General features: G+C 38.2%; 2 protein-coding genes across 51 annotated transcripts in view; both read left to right on the forward strand.

Moving 5' to 3' along the window:
* b4galnt3b (beta-1,4-N-acetyl-galactosaminyl transferase 3b) overlaps window positions 1–7,928 on the forward strand; it is a 29,549-nt gene extending 21,621 nt beyond the window's left edge. The window contains exons 15-20 of the mRNA XM_011476158.4: window positions 1,800–2,059; window positions 3,461–3,614; window positions 3,711–3,783; window positions 3,900–4,053; window positions 5,867–5,993; window positions 6,532–7,928. Of these exons, the coding sequence (XP_011474460.2) occupies window positions 1,800–2,059; window positions 3,461–3,614; window positions 3,711–3,783; window positions 3,900–4,053; window positions 5,867–5,993; window positions 6,532–6,643 (880 nt within the window). The 3' untranslated portion in view covers window positions 6,644–7,928. The remainder of the gene's footprint in view (window positions 1–1,799; window positions 2,060–3,460; window positions 3,615–3,710; window positions 3,784–3,899; window positions 4,054–5,866; window positions 5,994–6,531) is intronic.
* A 1,863-nt stretch (window positions 7,929–9,791) lies between these two features.
* Window positions 9,792–21,461, forward strand: part of c2cd5 (C2 calcium dependent domain containing 5) — a 33,766-nt gene continuing 22,096 nt past the window's right edge. For 9 of the 50 annotated variants that reach the window (XR_013656424.1, XM_078948773.1, XM_078948780.1 and 6 more), the window contains exons 1-10: window positions 9,792–9,987; window positions 10,644–10,746; window positions 10,946–11,032; window positions 11,142–11,313; window positions 11,398–11,493; window positions 11,872–12,027; window positions 12,110–12,335; window positions 14,498–14,658; window positions 17,780–17,865; window positions 19,842–19,953. Coding sequence is in view for 49 of the 50 variants with exons in the window: in XM_078948773.1 (XP_078804899.1) it covers window positions 10,657–10,746; window positions 10,946–11,032; window positions 11,142–11,313; window positions 11,398–11,493; window positions 11,872–12,027; window positions 12,110–12,335; window positions 14,498–14,658; window positions 17,780–17,865; window positions 19,842–19,953 (1,186 nt within the window). In the remaining variant the exon portion in view is untranslated. The other 41 variants (XM_078948775.1, XM_078948783.1, XM_078948792.1 and 38 more) reach the window with 14 other exon arrangements.

Here is a 21,461-nt window from a genome sequence, read left to right on the forward strand (position 1 = left end):
ATTAGACATAAGGTTATTAGATAAGGCATAAGTGAGTCTGGAGTGACAGAAAAGAATATTGGAGTTATATAGGACATGGATGAGAGTGATGAGTTGTAGGAGTAACAAAGGAGTTTAAGGTGGAGGTGGGCCTGCGCAAAGGATCAGGTTGAGCTCCATCTTGTGTGCTGTGATGACAGACAGACTGACAGATGAGGTTAGACAGGAATCTCTGTGGACAATGATGTTTGCAGATGACAATGTGATCTATAGTGAGAGCAGGAAGCAGGTGGAGGAACATCTAGAGAGGTGGAGGAGAGGAATGGTCAGCAAGAGTACGTGTGTCAATGAGAAGGAGTCAACAGTGAGGTTAAAGGGAGCAGAGGTGAAGAAGTGGATGGCTTTAAGTATTTAGGGTCTACAGTCCGCAGCAGTGTGGGAAAGAGCTGAAGTACAAGCTCAAGCAGCTTGAAACGAGTGAAGGGAGGTTTCAAAAAGAGTGTCAACAAGGATTAAAGGAAAGGTGAAGACGATCAGCAGTAACTAGTTGACCAAACTAAAACAAGGTTTTAGCCCGTTTTACACGAACAAAGTGGTGCTGATGTGCTTAGTCTGAACATTCCCATCCTGTTTGTCAGGTATGAATATTAACCACTAGAGCATGTCTGATGTATGAAATAGAAAATGTCCTGCTGGGTCCTCAAAGTCCTTTTTTTCTGTTTGTAATCCAACACTAGTAACTGACAAGCCACCTTTGTTTAGTTTTATGATTTCCAAAGAAGAAGAATGGTGGTATAACAATGAAATCTTATCTGATGATTTGTGTGTTTGGAGTCTTTTCTTTGTAAACTTTTGAATTACTACACAAAAGAGATGCCTAACACACTGTGCTTTAAAAGATTTGTATTTAAATTAGTCTAATGAATTTAACTCCAACTCAGTTATTTTGTTTTAGCCATAATTTCAGTTTAATATATTACATGTACACAGTATGTCCCTTATTATAGGGGAGTAACTGGTTTAATTTTTAAAGTTCAATAATCTTTTGAGCTCTTATAAAAGTGTTTGCCAAAACCAAAAAAACGGACGTTTTCTAGGACATAGTTTCTGCAGAGCGGCAGTAGTTAGAAAATCGTTGCTGATTTGTGGGTGTGACGGTTGAGAGGGAGCAACCCCGTCCCCTCTATAATTACCCTTGCAGCAAAAATAGCAAGCAATATTAGAGCTATCCAGCCGTAAAGTTGGAGGCAGATGCCGGCTTGGACGTGGAAAATGAAAGATGTGCATTAATCTAGTCATCTATAAGTGGATGCATGAAAATGGAAGAGCTTGTGGCCCGTCCAGTGTATTTTTCACTTCACGAATATGCTCTTTTTTGAAAGAAAAAAAATGTTCGTCTGCTCCTGATTCCCAATGATTTGAATAAAGAAATACTCAGAAATACAATTTTGAGCTTGATTTTCTTTATATATGTCCTCTACCAGAAAAAAAGTGTTTTTGTGTTATTTTCTATTGCAAAGAATTAAAAATCAGCTTGAAATTTGCTTACTTTGAAAAATAAAGATTTATACTCACAAGCTCAAGTGTTTTTTGTTGTATGTTATTGTTCGTCATTGTAAAATCTGAACAATGGGTTGTTTTAAATACCCGTACCTGATATTTCAACCTAAAAATACACTGTTAAATTTTTCACTCCGCACAATCCTTCCTACAGTTTATCATTTTTTGTTACATGATAGGGTTAGACACACAGCTAGAATAGTAAATAATTTCATTACATAAATGTGCGCAGTATCACTTGTCTGTGATTGTCCCTGCAGGCAGTTCACACTGGAGCGTGTGGTCAATGTGATCAAGCGTGTGGACATGCCCCAAGGCAGCCGCTATCTCCTGGAGCTGGTGCTGAAGGATGCCAAAGGGCAGCGGCTGCGCTTGTCTCACTACATCTATGGCCTGAAGAAATACAGCAAAAAAAACAGCTGGGATTTTGGTTTCCATGCATCCCAGTCTAAGACGATTCTGTGTAACCCGGTGGGCTTTCGCTGGAATCCCTCTGCCACCGTCCACTTCATCGTACCTGGTATGTCCACCCTCCATGAAACCCCATGAAGGTTTACAGTAGTCCTTCACAACAAATTGAAAATTGTTTGGTGCTGCGATATAACTGTGATAAATGGTTTCCTTAAATTTTTACTCACATACTAAAGCAATCTCACGGCAGCTTGAAGTATTTAACGAATCAAATAAATCCCTTTATGGTTTGGACCAATCGAATGGAGCCCTTCACATGGCTGACCAATCCAATGGAGCCGTTTTATGTAAAATCCCTCACTCGTATATAGACATGGGTCATTTGAAGTATAATTCAAGTTATGTCGACTTCTATTTAAATAAAACAGTTGCAGCAAAATGAAAATGATGCATTAGCTAGTTTGCTGTTTTTCATGTATCGCAAGTCATCGCAATATTGATTACTAATACTTCTCAACTGAAAACATTCATATCATATAAACTTAAAAATATCAATTGAAAAGAAAGTACACATATATGTATGCATATATTAGGGCTGCACAATATGAGGAAAACTCACGATATTGGTGATTAATATTGCGATGATGATATAACTTGCAGTATATAAACAAAGAGAAAAACAAGTAAATACATCATTCCCTCTTATTGCAACAGTTCAAAAATTATAGTCCAAATGACCCTTATCGACATAGGAGGCGAACATCTAACATAAAAGCTCCATCTGATTGGTCAACAACGTGAAGGGGTCCATCTGATTGGTCAAATGCATAAAGGGATTTACTTGATTCGTTAAATGCCTCAAGTTGCCGTAAGATTGTTTTAGCGTATTTAGGGTAACCATTTATTGCAATTTTCACTGTCTTTTGCGATATGCATATTACACAGCTTGATATTGCAATGACGACAAATTTGCGGTATATTGTGCAGGCCTTGCCTATATCAAGCATAGCTGCAAATTTTACCTTGTTCTCTTGTATAACTGCACATGAATTAATGTTTTTGAACACTCTAAAGATGCCTTACTTTAATGCTTTGGTGCCACTCAGATTTAAAGCTGTTTAAAAAACCAGTACTCCACAAATCTGATGAAAAAATTTGATCCAGCATCAAAGGCCTTCACATTTCAGGTTAAAAGAAATCCTGTAAACACAAAACATCCTAAATATAATATGAAGTATATAAAACAGTTTTCCTTTTCTTTCAATGACATGATGTATGTGGCACAACAAGCCTGTCAATGTCAGCATTTTTTTCTTTTAAAACAAAATGGAAGAAGTAGATGGTTGCCATGGAACTCCATTGACTGTGTGTGTCTTTGCTGTTAGCCGTCCTTTTCTTTGTGGTTGCTTGTTAAAGGTTCTCACGAAGCCAATAGTCTTTGTGGTTTATTTCACAGCATGGAGCTACCTGTACTGAGAATCTCGCGTGGGTGTGTGAATTCCTTTTGCAGTGAAAAACCAGGCTCGGTGGGTGCGGCAGCTGATCGATGATATGGAGCAACTCTTTAGAGAAACGGGAGATTTCAACTTCAATCTGATTATCACAGACTACAGCAGCACCGACATGGACGTGAGGAATGCGCTTGAGAAATCTTCACTCCCCAGGTGTGTGTGTGTGTGGGTGTGTGTGTGAGATTAACTTACTTTAAAAGGCAGAATTGAAAATCTCCACTTTCAAATAATGTGTGGGGAATTCAACAGGTACCAGTACGTGAAGTTAAGTGGGAACTTTGAGCGCTCTGCTGGTCTCCAAACTGGTATCGATCTTATAAAAGTAAGTGCTTCCGTATTACAAAAAATAGAAGATCAAGATGGAAAAGATTGAGTAAAGTGCCTTAATGCGTGGTACAGCTTTTCTTCTAAATATGTGCCCCTTTTCATATGCTCTAGGATGACAACAGTATTGTTTTTCTGTGTGATCTTCACATCCACTTCCCTCCTTCGATCATTGACACCATCAGGAAGCACTGCATTAAAGGGCACATGGCTTTTGCTCCGATCGTTCTCAGACTGGACTGCGGCACCACTGCGTCAGAAGCCAAAGGTGGGCACAGATACTCAAATTCTTTACAAGAATGTTTTTTTAGTGGGAAAATAATCAAATTTGATAAAACTAAAACATCTGCTGCATGATTAAAAGTCACACTCCAAACATCTTTTGATTTATTGTGAAATCTTTCTCAGTGGTCTTTTAACCATGAGTACGTCATTTAAAGCCAGTATCAAAAAGACGGTGTTGTTTCTGTAGAGAGGCAGGAGTTCATTAGAAACTTGCTCATGGACGGGGCTATTGGCGCAGAGTAAGCCGTCCCCCTGCTTCCCGACATCCTTCTGTTTACACTCTTTCCCTCTAGCTTACAGCTCCTCACACCCCAACCTAACATTACCAGTGTAACAAAAATGTCGAGCAATTTTGTAGGTATCCAGCCGTACAGTTATGAGCTGGATGACGAAAAGGAAAGATGAGGAAAACAAAGACGTAGATGGATCTGGTCGTCTATAAGTGGATGTATCGGAATAGAGTGGAGCAGGGAGCTTGTTGCCTGCCGATTGTAACACCTGCAACACAACTACAAGCTTTTTCAAACAGTATTTTTTCATTTGCTCCTGATTTTCAACGATTTGACTAAAGAAATACCTAGGAATGCAATTTAAGGCTTAATTTTCTTTATATATGTCCTTCATCATCAAAAAAAAAGCCACAAGAACATGTTGAAATCACCAAAAACACGTTTTTCATTGGGGTGGGTCTTTTACCCCAACTGAATCCTGCAGGATTTTCTGTTTAAGCAATCATATTCTGTAGAGAATCTGCGTCATTTTTGTCAAGAGTTTTAAAAGTATAATGTGGGATTTGGAACTTTTTCCTCAAAAGAAATATTGTATTTATTGTATAGCAGATTTTGTTGTTTTTAGGTGCAAAAATTCAGCATTTTATGAATTTATTTATTTTAATTAGACCTGCACAATAAATTGCACATTTATCATTATCGCAATATCCAGCTGTGCAATACGCATATCGCTAAAGACGGCAAAAAATTTCAACAAATGGTGCTAAAACAATCTTATGGCAGCTTGAAGTATTTAACAAATTAAATAAATCCATTTATCCATTTGACCAATCAGATGGAGCACTTTTATATTAGATGCTCGCTTCCTATATAGACTTGAGTCATTTATGGTAAATGGTAAATGGCGTATACTTATATAGCGCCTTTCTTCCTACAAGGACAAAGCGCTTTACAGTCACAGACCCATTCACCCAGTCACACACACATTCACTCACACATTCACACACTGGTGGCGGCTCCGCTGCCAAACACAGGCGCCCGCCTACCACCAGAGGCAAGAGTATTTAGAGTATAATTTAAATTATGTTGACTCTTATTTAAATTAAACTGCTGCAGTGAATTAGAATTGATGTTTGTGGTTGGTTTGCTATTTGTTTATATATCGCAAGTTATATCGTCATTGCAGTATTTAACATTAATGCCGCATATTGCAAGTTTTCCTTATATCATGCAGCCTTAATTTTAATCTACCTCTTTTTTCATTTTAAATGGAGAAACAGAAATGAGAGGCTGCAGATTTGTTTGTTGGTTATTGGTTTTGCTCTAACATAACACAGGATGTGTTTGTAGAATGCATATAGCAAACAGGTACTGCCAGATTCTAAAAATAAAAACGTGGATTTTTGCTTTTTTGTTTGTTTTTTTCAAATAAAGAATCTTGCAGCTTTGTCTTTAACAGTGGCTAAACATACTGACTCAAACTTGCATGTATGATTGAAATGGTAAAGATCATAACAGGATTACAACGGCACAGACATGTTAGTGATGGTCCTGCTTTTCCTGCAGGTTACTGGGAGGTCAACGGTTTTGGCTTGCTGGGGATCTATAAGTCTGACCTGGATTCAATAGGAGGGATGAATACCATGGAATTCAAAGACCGTTGGGGAGGAGAAGACTGGGAGCTACTCGATAGGTGTGTCTTTTGTGTGTCTCCGCACGAACGGAACTTTTTTTTTTTTTTCGTAGTTTTCAGGATTTCTTTGGAAACAGGTTTCAGCTGAAGTCTATGAGAAACTTATTTTTGTCACCTGTTACTTTTGTGTGCATCAATAATAGCTTCTTAAAGCAAAAGTTTGATTAGTTTTGCTTAAGAATACTTAAAGGTCTGTTCATTTCTGGCAGAAAAAAAATGTGTTTTAGAACATTTTTTGGAAAGTAATGTGGAAGAGAAAGATGATACTGGGGGACAACTAGCACTTTTTACCGAACTGTCAACAATGATGATAGGATTGTTTGCATTGTATTCTTTGTGTAGTGCTTCTAAGTGATTTTCAATGTTTGGTAATTGCACTTTAAGCTGATTTAAGATTAAAACTCAAATAAAAACACATTTAATAGTTTTACATGTTTAATCTTGATCAGATAATGAGAAGCAAAACAAACAAGAACCTTTTTTTTACTGCATTAATCCCCCTTTTTTTTTAAACTGCTTTCTTTTTCTGCCCCTCTAGGATACTTCAGGCTGGGCTGGAAGTGGAGAGAATCTATTTGAGGAACTTTTTCCATTATTATCACTCCAAACGTGGCATGTGGAATCGGCCAGTGTCAACAAGCAACAGGTGACCCTGTTACCTGCTGCTGCACCATGGCATCACCGTGGTTATAACCATGGTAACCAGAGCACTTTAAGGACTCAATGTTTCTTTGGAACACCTGCTGACAGGGGGAGACAGACTTTAGATTGGGTACTTTCTTCGTTCACTCAGGTTTTGTAAAGCAGGGAGTAGAGGTGAAGTTTTCTGCAGGCAAAAAGCTACTGTTCCAGAGTTTATTTGAGAGAGCTGACTACTGAGAGGTTAAATCTCCGACTGTGGGATCTGACCTGTGAAGATGCTGCTGTGCACAACGTTTCAAATTGAAATCCTGATCTGCACTACAGGCTGCTCAGACGCTCGGCACCGACTCCAAAACTGAGCTATAGAAGTCACGCTCCAGGCGTAAATGCGCAATCACACAAAAGGAATGTCCCAAATGATCTAAAGTTTAGATTTGGACATTGCTCTGACAAAGACAGAGAAATGGTTTACGTTTAAAAAAAATGGTTGTGGTAAAGTTACAAACTATAGTTTGATTGCTTGAACAACAAACGCAGCCTTTCCAGCTTTTTGTCAGTTACATGAAAATGTGATATTTGTTGCATCATTTTTTTCTTTTGTTCAAACCAGCAAATACATGCATTTGTTTAGCTTGACGTCTGAACCTCAATTTACCTCTTTAGACAATTTTTTTTAAATGTTTTTTGTTCTCATTTCTTGGTCCTGAAAATCTGTGCTCTCCTGTATTTGTTTCAGCGTAAAAGTTTGAAAAGGTTTTAAAACTGAAAGGTTTATTTTTTGTTGATCTTTTAAGCCAACGTTTAAAGAAAGGGCACAATTTATTTAAAAAAGGTTTTTTACAAGCTCAATGCCCTAACAGCAATAATATGACTACTGTTTTGTTGCTCTTCCTCTGACATGATGATTTCTCTTACTACTGCCCCAACACTCCTGTATGCTAGGATAACAGCAAAGAGTTGCGTAACTCAAGTCTTTTTCTTTTTTTTTCTGACTCTCACAAACATTTTGATGCATTAAGATGATTGAGATTGACAACAAATATGTCCATTTGGCCAAAACAGGTTTGTTTTTTTATTTAATGAATCTCACAGCTGTACTTTAAGCAAATATTTTTATACAAAGATGGTACCTATGCTGTGAGGATTAAAAAAATATTTATTTTTCATATGCATTTTTCTGACTGTTCACATTCCAGTTAAAAAATGTGCCTTTTCTGTTTGTAATTTAAAAATAATCTAGGATTTAGTGTTTTGAGAGGACGTAGATGAATTAAACTTCTACAAGTGGTGCAATCTTGTTTGTGTTGTTATTTTCACGTGTTATTACTAAAGTTTTATTTGTATTAGAGTTAATTTACTTTATCCTTCGCTCTTTACTTATAAAGCTGCCTTTTTTTAATCAATCCACTTCATTTTTCTCTTTTTTTATCGGCCAAATGCTATTTCTTTTTATCAGGGCCAGTTTTAGCCTTTATTGACTTGCTTTGAGCCTTTTCTTGCAGATTTCTTACACTGCCTGGTCGTACCAAAATTATTTTTGTGGAATAAGAAGAAAAATATTTTCTATTTCTCTATTTATCATGTTAAAAATTTTGTTCAATCTATGTTCTGCTTTAGTTGTCTTCAACAGTCCTAAATGCTTCACAGAATACATCGTATTAGCAAATCTCTAAAAAACACTCATGAATTCCTTGAAAGTTTCAGACCCAGATCTATTTATTTTAGCCATTTTTAGTAACCTGATAGTCTTTTGTGTGGGTTCAAATACCACTTATAGTATGCATGATCATTTTATTCATTTTTAATAAGACAAAGCTTATAAGTTTTTAGTCCTGAAAAAAGAGTTTCAGTGAACACTTGAATCGGTGTCATACGAGTTTGCTGTGTAAAGGTGAAGGATACACGAGAACTTATTTTCTTTCAACAGTGAAGTTTGATGTGCAGAAGTATGAAGTTGGTGTCTGCAAGAAGAAAAAGAAGCTAAAATGAAGACATTTTTACCTTTCAAACTGTGACAGAAACATTTTCAAATTAACTGGGAAACATTAGGTTCTTGTTTACAGAGTTCTAGTGTTTGCTAGGCCCGAACTCAAGCTTATGTACTAGCAGCCAAAGACAATCATTAAATGAGAAATAATTTCACTCTGTCTCATACAACCAAGTAACATGATAAAAGTAATTATAAATCTCTCTTTTGACATGGACATTTTTGCATAACCAACCAACTTCTGATGTTGAGGTTTCTTCAAGTGGGGTTTGTTCTTCAGGAGAGCTGTAGGATTTTCTTTTTACTCTGGAGGCCTGAGGCCTGGTAAAGTGTTTGGAACACATATAATGTAAAATATTTATTGCAACTATCGAAATGGTTGTCTTATTTAGCTGTGCAACTCGAGTGTTGTTAGAAAAGGCTGGAAAGCCAAATTATGATACAGAATTTATGCCTGTTTCAGACTGGTGGTACACAGTCTGAAACTTGTGTTTTCAAGGCAAAACACACACAATTTTTGTAATTTAAAAATTAAACTTTCTGCCCATTTGAAATTTTATAGGTTGATAAAGTTCAAAAGTGTTTTTGTAAAATAAAAAAACAAAACTAAAACAAATGCAATGCACAGGCATTAACAATTTAACAATCAACAATGTCAATGCACTGTTATAAAGCTATTATACATTATATGATACATTTAAATATAGAATGTCAGTCAGTTAAAGTTTTAAAAGTTGGTAAGTTTGCAATTTAAACAACTCTTAAGACCTGTCAAGTAGTATTTTTTTACATTTTCATTTGTGCTTCATGTGTTTATATGTTATTTTGATTCAATCATTTAGTAAATTGTCAAAAATATAAAAAATACTAGAAAATTCCCTATCTCAAAATGTAGCTACTGATATTTTTGTGCAATCCATGACATCAATAAATGCTTATTTTACATCTTAAATGATGAAATACTTTGCAAGATAACAGTATGACAGAGGCGGTGCGCAGCACAGCGCATGTCCATTGCGACTTTCAACGTTGCCTTTAAAGAATTGGGTTTTTATGTGATTCAAAATGTAATTTAAAAGTAATAAATTATCAAATATAGATACTATATTTGTTTATTTTTATGGTTCCAGTAGAGTACTAGTTACATGTTTTACTCCTTGTTTCCATAGACATGTGACCGCGTTTCCTCATCATACTGGACCGATAGTTTCGGGTTGATTAACATTTTTACAAGATGTCCGTGAATGCGACATGAGAATCCATTAAATCTCATTCATCTTGAGCTCGGTCTTTTTCAAGCCGTATTTTATAAACGTAGTATGCCGAGCAAGTGTTGTGCCAAATGAATTATAACGTCTCTGTCAGGTTTGTATCCATATAGTTTCATTAACCGCCGATAAACACTTGTAGTCTAACGTCACTTTCCTGTGTGGTGCACTGGCTGGGTCCGGGAACTAGCTTCTCTTGTTGAGACGTGGAGGGTAGAGGAATGGTGGGCTGTCAACGATAATGTCTGCGTTATTTGTGACCGAAGCCGTTTTGACGTCAGTCTGAGCGTACTTTAGCTCTGGTAAGCATGGTACAGTTCTACAGCCTAGGTAGCAGGTTTATTTTGGGTGTTGCATAGGTGGTGACTCTGCAGAGATGGTCGTAACGTAAAAACATGGCCGATCAGGTAATAGGAGCTAACGAGATTCTGACTGCAATGCAGTTACCTGACTGTCTGTATGCTTTAGCCTTGCTTTGCTTCTATAATCTAGTTACCTGAAGGTCACTGTCATCCCCCTACTGGTTAGAGTTGCGTTCATGGACCACTGAGGATGAAACGAAACAAATTATTAGCTGAGGAGAGTTAGCTTATTTGCTAGTGAGCTTGTCAACAGATAAACTTAGGGGTTCTTAATGCTAACAGTAGTTCAGTTTGCAACGTCATTGGTGCTAGCAGCTACAATTAAAGAACTCGAGAGGTTTACAGCTATTTTTATTTATTTTTTGCTGCTCATTGATCACATTTTGTGCAGATAAACTTGAACCATGCCTGGAAAACTTAAGGCCAAGATTGTGGCAGGGCGCCACTTGCCTGTGATGGACAGAGCTAGCGACCTAACTGATGCCTTTGTGGAGGTAAGGACACATATGTTAAGCTGCAATGTTCTGATTGGTATTAATGACATTATATTGTATCTTTTTTGTAGATCTTAAGGAGGAATTGTGTATAGGTAGCTCTTCTGATCCTTTGTAGTTAATGATTTATTTGTTTAAAAAAAATTAAATGGTTTCCCTATATTTTTAATGCTCTTAATTGGTATTTTGTTTAATTTAGGTTAAATTTGGAAACACAACTTTCAAAACAGATGTTTATCCGAAGTCCCTGAACCCACAGTGGAATTCGGAATGGTTCAAATTTGAGGTATATATTTTGTTTTTCTTCCAATAGCTGGTGTTTATTGTACCTCTCCTCTTTCTAACCTTTTAGTAAATGATTACGTTTTTTTCCGTCACCCTTTCTTGGTCTGCAGGTTGACGATGAGGACTTGCAGGACGAGCCTTTGCAGATCACAGTGTTGGACCATGACACTTACAGCGCTAATGACGCCATCGGGAAAGTCTATATCGACATCGACCCACTTCTGTATTCTGAGGCCGCCTCTGTCATCTCCGGCTGGTTTCCCATTTATGATACCATCCATGGTATATAGACCTCACCCTGTTGGGTTATTTACATATTTCATGCGTTTTGTTGCATTTGGAGCAACATCATTTTTCTCTTAACAGGTATCAGAGGTGAAATTAATGTCCTCGTCAAAGTTGAGCTCTTCAATGATCTGAACCGCTTCAGACAGTCGTCATGCGGGGTCAAGTTTTTCTGCAGTACGTCTTAACTTTTAATCTTCACTGCACACTACCTCATTTCTAATCAACATATCTTCTTATTGCTTCTCAAATTTGTTTTTATGTTTAATGGATAACAATTTAGCTCTGACTCAAAACTCAGTTCATCTTTTGATTTATTTTAAAAGCATTCCCAGTGGTCTTTTAATAATAATTATGCCATTTTTAGCCTAAATCAAAAACACCATTTTTCTTTGAAGTGGGTCTTTAAAGTGTTTAACAGATGAAGAGATGCCACACTAGAACATCTGCTATAATGTGTTAAAGGTTCAAACTAGACCAAAAGCTTGAGAAATGTTTTTGATGGAAGCTGGTGTGCTCAATCTAAACTTTTTTTTAACCTTTGATAACCATCAGCTACATCGATTCCAAAAGGCTACCGGGCAGCCATCGTTCATGGATTTGTGGAGGAACTTGTCGTAAATGAAGACCCCGAATACCAATGGATAGACCGCATTAGAACGCCTCGGGCTTCCAACGAAGCTCGACAAAGACTCATCTTTCTTATGTCTGGTAAGAAAGCTGCCGCTCCTGCACGTCTTATTCAGCCAAAGGGAAATGCTGTGGTCAACGTGGCCGCATTTTGTTTTTTCAGGCGAGCTGCAAAGGAAAATAGGGCTTAAGGTACTTGAGATGGGTGGGAATGCAGTGGTAGGCTACTTGCAGTGTTTTGATCTGGAGGGGGAGTCGGGGCTGGTGGTCCGGGCCATAGGCACCGCCTGCACGCTGGAGAAGCTCAGCTCTGGAAGCGGCACACACACACATCCCAACACAGCCCCTGCTTCAAATGCCTGCAATTCCCCTTCTAAAGATGGAAAGGAGTGAGTATTACATGGCAATACAAGCATGGGCACTATCTCATATTATGTGAATGTTGGAAACACTTAGTGTGCATGAGAGTGAGAATGAATGAAAATGTGCTGTAGTTAGTGTACAGGGCAGCGGTTACAGCTGTGTGTCTCAGATTTCCTCTGTATTTTATGTGTGTGTTGTGTCTTGAATCGTTGATACTAACCGCACATGACATGACCTGAGACACACACATGTACAGCACACATGCAGCCATCCTTGAGCCCCGTAGCTTTTGTCTGCTCATTAAAAATCACTCGTGCACAGCCTTCTGCTCTGGATCTGCATGCTTAGAACATGCTGCTTTGCTTTTAGTGTCTCTTTTGGTGCTGTTGTCTGTCTGGTTTGTTTTGGGTCTCTTTTTGGTCAAAGCAAATGTAAATGTGCATTTGCATGTGGGCTACTATTTGCATTCTTTTTTTTATGCATGGCAATGCCTGAAGTTGGGATGTAAGCATTTTTTTTTTTTTATAACAGCTTGCATGAAATGTGCACATTTACTGTGAGATAAAAAGGATTTTATCTGAAATTTTTTTTTTTTTTTTAACATTTTGCATCTATTCATTATTTACTATATTGGAACACATGACGAATGCAGAGAAAAAACTGCACTAATTCACGTACACCCTTTACCTTTTGTGAACTTAGCCTTTTCTTGGGTTCCACCCTCACCTTGAGTGTCTGCCCAGCAAAAACAAACATATTCATTTATGGTTTTTTTAAGCAAAAAATAAAAAAGCACATTCTTGTTTTTCTGGAGAGTATTTCAATACATGAAAACTACTTTGATTATTTAAAATACATTTTAACATCAAATACACCACAATAAAAACAAATTCTTCTTAGGTCTGTGTAATTCAATGTTATTTATTTGCTTTAGTTAATATTTATTCTTGATAGATAAATATAGGATTTAACTGTCAAAAACCATAAAAATCTGGAACTTTAATTGTAAATGCATTAAAGAAAAATGAAAACTAGTTTGAATGTTTTAGCTCTTTTATTTCATGAAATTGGATAGGGATCATTTTATAGATTCTTTCAGGAAGGTGTTGCCTGTTGCTGTTATTTAATTCTCTATGTGTGACTGGGATTCCATGCTTTGTGTTGTTGTTGTTTTTTTTTAAAGCTGCCATATGAATGAGTAGATCAGCTGGTAAAAAGTGGGAGCAGAATGCATCCCCCTGTTTGCTATCATTTTTCTTTCTTTTTTTTAAGTTTAAATCATTGCTTTCACTTAACTGCAGTGTTCTGTCGGCCTTTGTGTGCACCTTTTCTTTTTTTCTTCTTCTTCTTTTCTGCTTATATTTTGGACATGTTTCAATTGTGTCCAAACCGGTCCTGCGTGTTCCTCCTCTCTGTTTTCTCTCTTGTCTCTGTGCTGACTGGCCCAGGTCTCCCCTTGCCCATGGATGCCGCTCCACCCACAACAGTCCAGTGCACTCAGCCTGCAGCTCCCAGAGACTGTCCCAGAACTTCTCTGTCTCTGTTCCTACACTCATCTTCACTGGTACGCTGGGACGGATCTCAGATCAGGGGGAACACTAGCTAATGGTAGTAGCAAGAAAGAGGAAGGAATTGAGGGATCTTTCCTCAGAGTCTGGATAGTGTGACGGTGTTTGACGTGGGCAACGAAGGAGAGCAGACCCTCTGTCAGAAAACGGACCAAATGGGAAATAGTAGTCCGTGCTGCTCCTGATTTATTTTTTCCAATTATAACAGAGTTGGCAGTCAGATTCCCATCTGCACCATGCTGCTTTTCTTATGAAAGGCTTGCAGTCGCCCTACTTTTACCTGACCTTTGCTTCACTCCCCTGGGACACATGCTTCAGCTTGTCATCCTCTATAGAGAATGACCTTTGGGGTTTTTTGTTTTTTGGCACCTTGCTTCCTTTAATTTGTGTCCGCTTTCCTTTGTGATTTCCTTTTGCTTTCCATGCTTGCCCTTCAGTTGTCTGAGCCAACCATAGCACATCAAACGCACCTCTCCCAAGGCAATCACATCCCACATTCAGACGGCATTACCACACTTGGATCAACATCACACAAACGCACAACTCGAACACACACACATAGGCTGATGTGGTGACTGACGTGTGTGCATGTGTGTGTGTGTGTCACATTCTCCTGGCAGGCCGGTATTTGGTGAGGATCTGCCCTCTTCCTCTGGCCCATCTACCCCTTTCAGAGCCCTTCCCACCTCCTCTTCCTCTCCTCCCCCTTTCTCTCCCTCCAAGCCATGCAGCCGCCAGTCCTCATCATCAGACACAGACCTCAGTTTGACGCCTAAGACGGGTAAGAACACTTGGACCCATCTTCCTCTCCCACCACATTCATCCCCTCTTTAAGCCATTTTTTGGTGTGCTATGGTAATGGTTTTTTTAAAAACTTTTTTCAAGTTTAAATATCATTTCATTTTAATTGTGTTATTAGTATTTGTTTAGCCACTTCCTGTCATTTTGTCATGGTGTTTTTTTGTTTGTTTTAGATGGTTTTAAAAAAAGTATAAAAGCATACTTTTTGTTTGTTCAGCTCTGCATTCTAGTTTTTATACCCATTGAGTTTGTTTTGTATTCTAATGAAGCAATGTGTCTCAAGAGGGGGCTGTTGCTGATTTAAGGTCACTTCTTTGAGCAATATTTAAAGATACGATAAGTTTGGTGAAGCTTTGCTGAAGCCCATTTGAAAACATTGACATGATAAAAGCCATCAAGTTGAAAGAATGCTCTCACCAGAGCAGCCCTGTAGACCCTTCAGGGTTGGTAAAGCGATCCTTCTCCCCACCTACCCTCCTTTCCTGTTGCCAACTTTCTATTCAACTTTGTCCTTCTGTCCTAATCTGTTCATCTTTCATGCTTCCTTCCTTTTTTCATTTAGTGTACAGACCCAGATTTGTTTTTTACAAGTAATAATTCATTGATATGACATTATATTTTATTTTGAAAGTATTCATATCTAATATGACAAAAATAGAGGATCATTTGAAACAAGCTTCACAGGAAGTAAGTATGCGAGCAGATTCTTACTTCCTGTGAAGCTTGTATCAATAGTAGATCATCTGATACAAGGTTCACAGAAAGTATGTGATCATGTTTTTTGAAGAAAAAACAAATCAAGTCATGGTAACTTCTGCCAAAGCTTTTATCCTCCACTTTTCATATTTGAAACCTCTTAAATACGATCCTAGTTTTTCTGACTTTTTGTAAAATTATTTTTGCATTTAGGAAGTGTTGAAATCACCATATGCTGATTATTTGACTAAATTCATAATCAGCTTCTTTTGTAAATCAACAGCCTTTTCTCAATCCATTCAGTCATTTTTCACGTCATTAAACAGATCAAATATTAGACAAAGTGTTGCAAACGACATTGCTGTAGAGGATTTCAAAGTGTGTCCAAAGCATCCAAGTGCTTCCAGTCCAACGCTCTTTCTGAAAGCAGCATCAGAAGCAAGACTACTTTACCTTAAAGTTTGTACACCACAATAGAAATGATCTTACAGGCTGGGAGAAGAGACATCAGAGTATTTCCAAACTATTTAAGGTCCACCACTTAACACACAAGTACATTTTCAAGTTCAAGTCAATGCATAGAGAAATAATAATTTAAAAGAAACATTAAACAGTGTAAGGTTTGTTTGCTGTGTCATGTCAAGTCTGTAAACTTATTTATTATTATTATTACTTATTATTTTTATGCTTGTTTTTCTAAATTTTTGCAATGTAAAACTGAATGGATAAGAGAGGGGAAAAAAGGGATCCAACAAAGTCCAAACCTTAATCTCTTTTGATTTGGCGTTTACTTTTTCTCCTAAATAGTCATAATCATGACGCTTTTGTTCAAATGTATTTCATTGATATCTCTTTCTGTTGTGTTTTGTCGAAGCACACTTCAGAGAGCTGGAGATTTAAAGACATTTATTTTTTTTATTTACTGATTTCCTGCCTTTAAAATAGGTTCTCTCTATACTGAATTCTAAAATTTCCACTTAAATTAAGCTAAAATTTCCTGTCAAGTTCAACTTTAGATGTTCTACTTCTTAATGTGGAGTCACACGTTTTTGCTTTTGACAAAAAAAAAATCCTTTACATTTTAGGAAACTGGAATTACTGAACTATGCATTTAGTTTGCATGTGAATATCCTTAAATTAAATATGATTGTGTCTTTGTGGCTAATACTTCTTTTTAATTTTCATCAATGTCCTGCTTTTGCTACCTAGTTCATACATTCAGTGTGTCAAATCTTGTACTAGGCTAATTCATTCCTAATGTTTTTCATCATGAATGAACTAATTCCCCTCATTTTCACCATAACCGCCTGACTTTACAAGAATATTTTAAAATTCTTGACTACTTTCAAAATTTCAATGCATTCACTGTTACGGAAGCAGAAGCAAGACGACATTCTTTGATGCAAAAACGAATTGGAATCATTTGTGCAGAAGTTAGCTTAAAAAATCAAAGATTTTTAAACATGTCTGTAGGTCTGTATCAATGATTCCAATCAATTGGCCCAGTTTTATCATCGTTGGATCTTCCTGTCTGCATTTCTGTGACTAAATAAGAGGGAAAATAATTTTTCATTTGTAAATACAAAGGTGTACGTAGCTAAAAATCTCCATACCTATCACTCATTTCTTTCTCATTTTAACTTGTGTTCCCCCATTCAATTGTTGTGCTTCAGCTCTCTGTCCTCATTGCTCTGTCTGCGCATTCTCAATGTATCTATTTTTCTCTGTGCACCCTCCATCTGTTTCTCTGCTGGATAGAGATGACCCAGTCACCAAGACTCAGGCCTGGGATCTTCCTCTGCCCCAGCTCCCCCATCCTCTCTACAGACACTCTGTCCCTCCCTGGTTCTGGCACATTGGGCTATGGTCATTACTCTGGCCTCAGAGCAACCACCCCGCCCCCTCTCGCTTCTACCCACTCAGACTCTGCCTTGCTGAGAAAGAGTGTGTCCTTCACTGAGGACCTGCTCCTGGCAGCATCCGGTATAGTAGGATTGCTGTGTGTCATCGAGTATCCAAACCTTTTAGCCGTAAACTAGTCTTTGTAACTGCGGGGCAGAAGCTGAAACGCTCGCTTCCCGTTCTTCCCGAGTTTGTCAGCAGAAACCATAACAGTACCTGCTAAAAGTGCCCTGAAATTTCTGGGAAACAGCCCCATTGGGTTCTCCTACCTCATACATGAGGTCAATCTGTGAGTGAACCCAGGAAGAAAAAAAAAATAACGCTCAAATAAGTTTCTCAAACAGCATAAGAACAGTTATTTTACCTGAAGGTGTTGCGTGAAAGTCGAGCAGATTATTTCGCTTGACTTGTAACAAAATCATTCAGAGAGCAATCGAACGACAATATGGTTAATTCTTCTGGTGAATTGTGAAATGACTGAGAGCCCCCTCCCCTCTGACCAGGGATGGGCAGCGGCAGCATGGGGAAGGACGCAGGACCCCTGAAGACCCTACTCAGACAGCAGACGCAGACAGCTCTGGAGCAGAGGGTAGGGTGACTCAACACTTACATCTTGTACCTTCTTACCAACCTACTAGTAACATTTAAGACTAATGTTCACTGTTTTTGGAGTCTTGGCATTATCTTTCAGGAACCGTGGTTTCTTCTCAATTTTATATGTCAGGTCAAATGGTGTTCCCTCCACACCAATGTGTACCAGTGTATTTAAATGGGGATGGGTCTGTTATAGACCAAATAATATTCCCTTTCTCTGTCCTCTTGACCTCTTGTGCTACTCAGGGAGCGTCTTCCTCAGGGTTATTGTTAAACGCCAGGGTACGTTCCATCAGTGTGACACTCTTGCCTCTTATTTTTATCTTTTATTTTACTCTCTGCCCACTCAGAATCAATTCCTGAACTGTTGTTCACGGTGTTGTTTGTAGATCTCAGTAGGGTAGTTGTGGGTTAAGCGACACAGTTGAGGGTCCTTGTTCGATCCTGTTTGTGTGTTCGTTTTGCTCTCAACGCACCCTAATGGAACCACAAACATGTTGGGCAAAGGACAGGGAGAAAGGAGTTGTGTTCCCTTCAAGTGTGAAGGGGGGTGTCTGTGTGTATTTGTGCGACACGTCTAACACCTCACTCCTTTCAGACTTCTTGTCTTGAGTGTGTCCTTTGACCTCATCTCTTCATTCTCGGCTCTTTGCTCTGAATAAAAGGTCAAAGTCAAAGTAATCGCCGTCTTTTTTTAGCACTACACATAAAAAGCATTCTTATTCCTGCCTGATGTTTTTGCCTGTCAAAGTCCATTCATCTCATGTTGCATGGTTGGAAATCCAAACTTTCCTGAACTTTTCTGTGGAGGTGGTGCCAACATGCGATCCAAGTACCTCCAGCTTTCTTCTTTTTTTATTTCCGTGAATGAATGCATGGAATTGGATCATCAACTGGAGACAGATGACCACCTTTCACATAAATAGAAAGAGAAAAGCATGTAAACCAAAGCACCAAACCTCAGAAATAACATGTTTTTTTTTTTTTTTTCCAATATATAAATATATGTGGGATTTCTTTTTTTTAGTTCCTTTCAGGTTTTTCTGTGAAGTGCTCTGGAATTTTAAAAATGATTTCCGCAAATGTAGGGTGGTCTATACCAAGTGGGAGATCACAAAGGGGTACAATGTGCATGGCGTTTTGTCATTACACTCGGGTCTTTTTGCATGGTTTGATTAGATCCAGTAAGCAATCGTCACTGAAAGCTACATCCACACCAGTAATGTGTTCTGACGCTCGCACTGATGCTGTGTTTAGACAAAAAAAAAGTCATGCCTTTACTCTGGTTATATGGTGTAAGTCCACATCTTTTCTGAAGGAATGTGTGGAGTTTCCTTTCTGGTTGCATCTCAGAACTAAAACATGTTGGTGTGGATGTGGCCCAATTGCACACAACACTTGAAGTCTCTTTTTCATAATACTTTAGTTAGTTGAATAAGTTAAATGTTAAAATGCTCAACAGCAATTTGCAAAAGATTTAAAGCCTATATTCTTTTGAAATGCTGCGTTACATCTAGTGCTGAATCAGTCAAAAAGTTTTTTTTTGTTGTAAAAAATATTGGATTAGTTGAATGCAGGACAGCAAGCTGCCAGGAAAATTAAGAGGAGTTTTTTTTGAAATGCAAGTATAGCTCCTGAACAGGTAAATGTTTGGGTTTGTTTTGCTGAAATCAGCTTATCTGTCTCTTTAGTTTAGTGTAGGTTTTTTTTTTTTTTATTGGTTATGTGTACACTTATCTTTATGCACACCACAACAATAGCTGTTCATTGCTAATAGTTTGGAGTTGAACCTCAAAAATCCAAAAGTAAGATAAAAAAAAAACATTTAAAAAAAGTATCTTATATGATTTACATTTTGGGTTTAGACATGTTGCAGATGTACGGTTGTTGGTCCGTTTTCAACAGCCTCGTGATTGTGAATGCAACTCCAAAACTGCCCATTCAATCAGTGACCGGCTTCTTTTCCATCAGCAGGAGTTCCCCTTCTTCACCCTGACATCTTTCCCCTCTGGTTTTCTGCTTCATGTCGGCGGAGTGGTCAGCGCCCGCTCTGTTAAACTACTGGACCGCATTCATAACCCCGGTGAGTGCAGCTCACGAACGCACAACCCTAATGTAGCGTCTACAAGAAGGAGAATAGGGGTGTACTCTTTGTGTCATGTAAGGGGTCTGAGTTCATCAGTGCTGCTCATTATTTCCTTATGTTCAATACATTTTCTGTGTTCGGTCCTAGTCCTTGTTTGTTTGGTTATTTAGAAAAAAAAAAGATATATTAGTTCTCCAGAAATCAAGTCATTCACACTTTGATGAAAGTTACTGTGAGCAGTGAAGTCAACCGTGGCCTTCTGGATCTCTGTGTTTATAGACAGTGGAAACTTTCACCTCATGTTTTAAATGGCCTGCCTTTTTCTATGTGTCGCGGTTATTAAGTTGTCATGTGTGTGGGTATGTGTGAGTTTGTGTATTCATATGCTCAAGTTGTGGTGCATGGCTCTAAAGTGTTGCCTGCTGGTCAGTTGTGTGTTGGTGCTGCTGTCCAGAGTTTGTAAACACATTTCTCTTTTGATTCAATCTGTTTAATACGCACATTGTAACATATTTGCAAATAATATTTAATTAAGTTAAAAGTCAGGAGGTTCTTATTGGAAAAAAACAACCTCATTGCTGATGTGCTTTAGTCTCAACTAAAGGTTTTTGGGGCTCTTCTTTTGTTTATCTAGTCTTTCTCTGTACAGCAATCCTAATCCAATACATGATTGTGCTCTTCCTCAAATGGCCTAGGCTTATTTTAGAACAAAGTTGCATGTATTGATCGGTCTCCACTGATCCCATACATGAATCCCACTGAGAATCAGCACCAACTTCTTCCACTGACTGCTTCAGTTTTGAGAAAAACGCACCTGATATCGATCAGCCAGCTCACTGGTGATGGTGTGGTTTCAATGTGCAGTGGGGGGGGGGGGGGTATGATTGATTAATCAAATCATAGTGATTTTCTGTTTGAAAATTCAGATTCGGTTAATAAAATCCAGGAATTATTATTCTTTACAACACCTCCTTAAAGGGTCTATACCATGTAAAATAAAATGTTCAAGCTTTTAAGTGTATTATAATGTTCATTCCTCATGAAAAGAATCCCCAAAGCCGTATTTCGATCCGTTTACACATTTTTGAGTATTCCTCTAAAAACCTCCACTCTGAGCACCAGCCCCTCCCAATCCACGAAAACGAGCGGGTTCTCACATTGTGATGTAAGTGAGGTACCGCCCCTTCCAGGAAGAGTCTGCGCTGCCAGCACCACCCCCCGGCTAACACACACACAGAGTTATCAGTGATCGCTTTTCCTTTATATGCCCATCTATCTTTGCAAAACGTGAGATTTTGTTTGTTTTCGTGGGCGAAACGCAGACGCGCTGCTGAGGCCGACTCTAGGTTGACGTCATGAAATGGGCCACACCCATAAGTCAAGAAAGCCAGTGCCTCAGAGATCGAGTCCTTTTACTTCCTGGTAGGAAAAGAGCTTGTGAAAATAACTAACATTTCATAAAAAATGTGTTCTTTTACGTTCCAAAGGTAATATAATGTCATATA

Source organism: Oryzias latipes, chromosome 6 (genome assembly GCF_053564925.1).
Source record: "Oryzias latipes strain Hd-rR chromosome 6, Olatipes_Hd-rR_3.1".
Lineage (NCBI taxonomy): Eukaryota > Metazoa > Chordata > Actinopteri > Beloniformes > Adrianichthyidae > Oryzias > Oryzias latipes.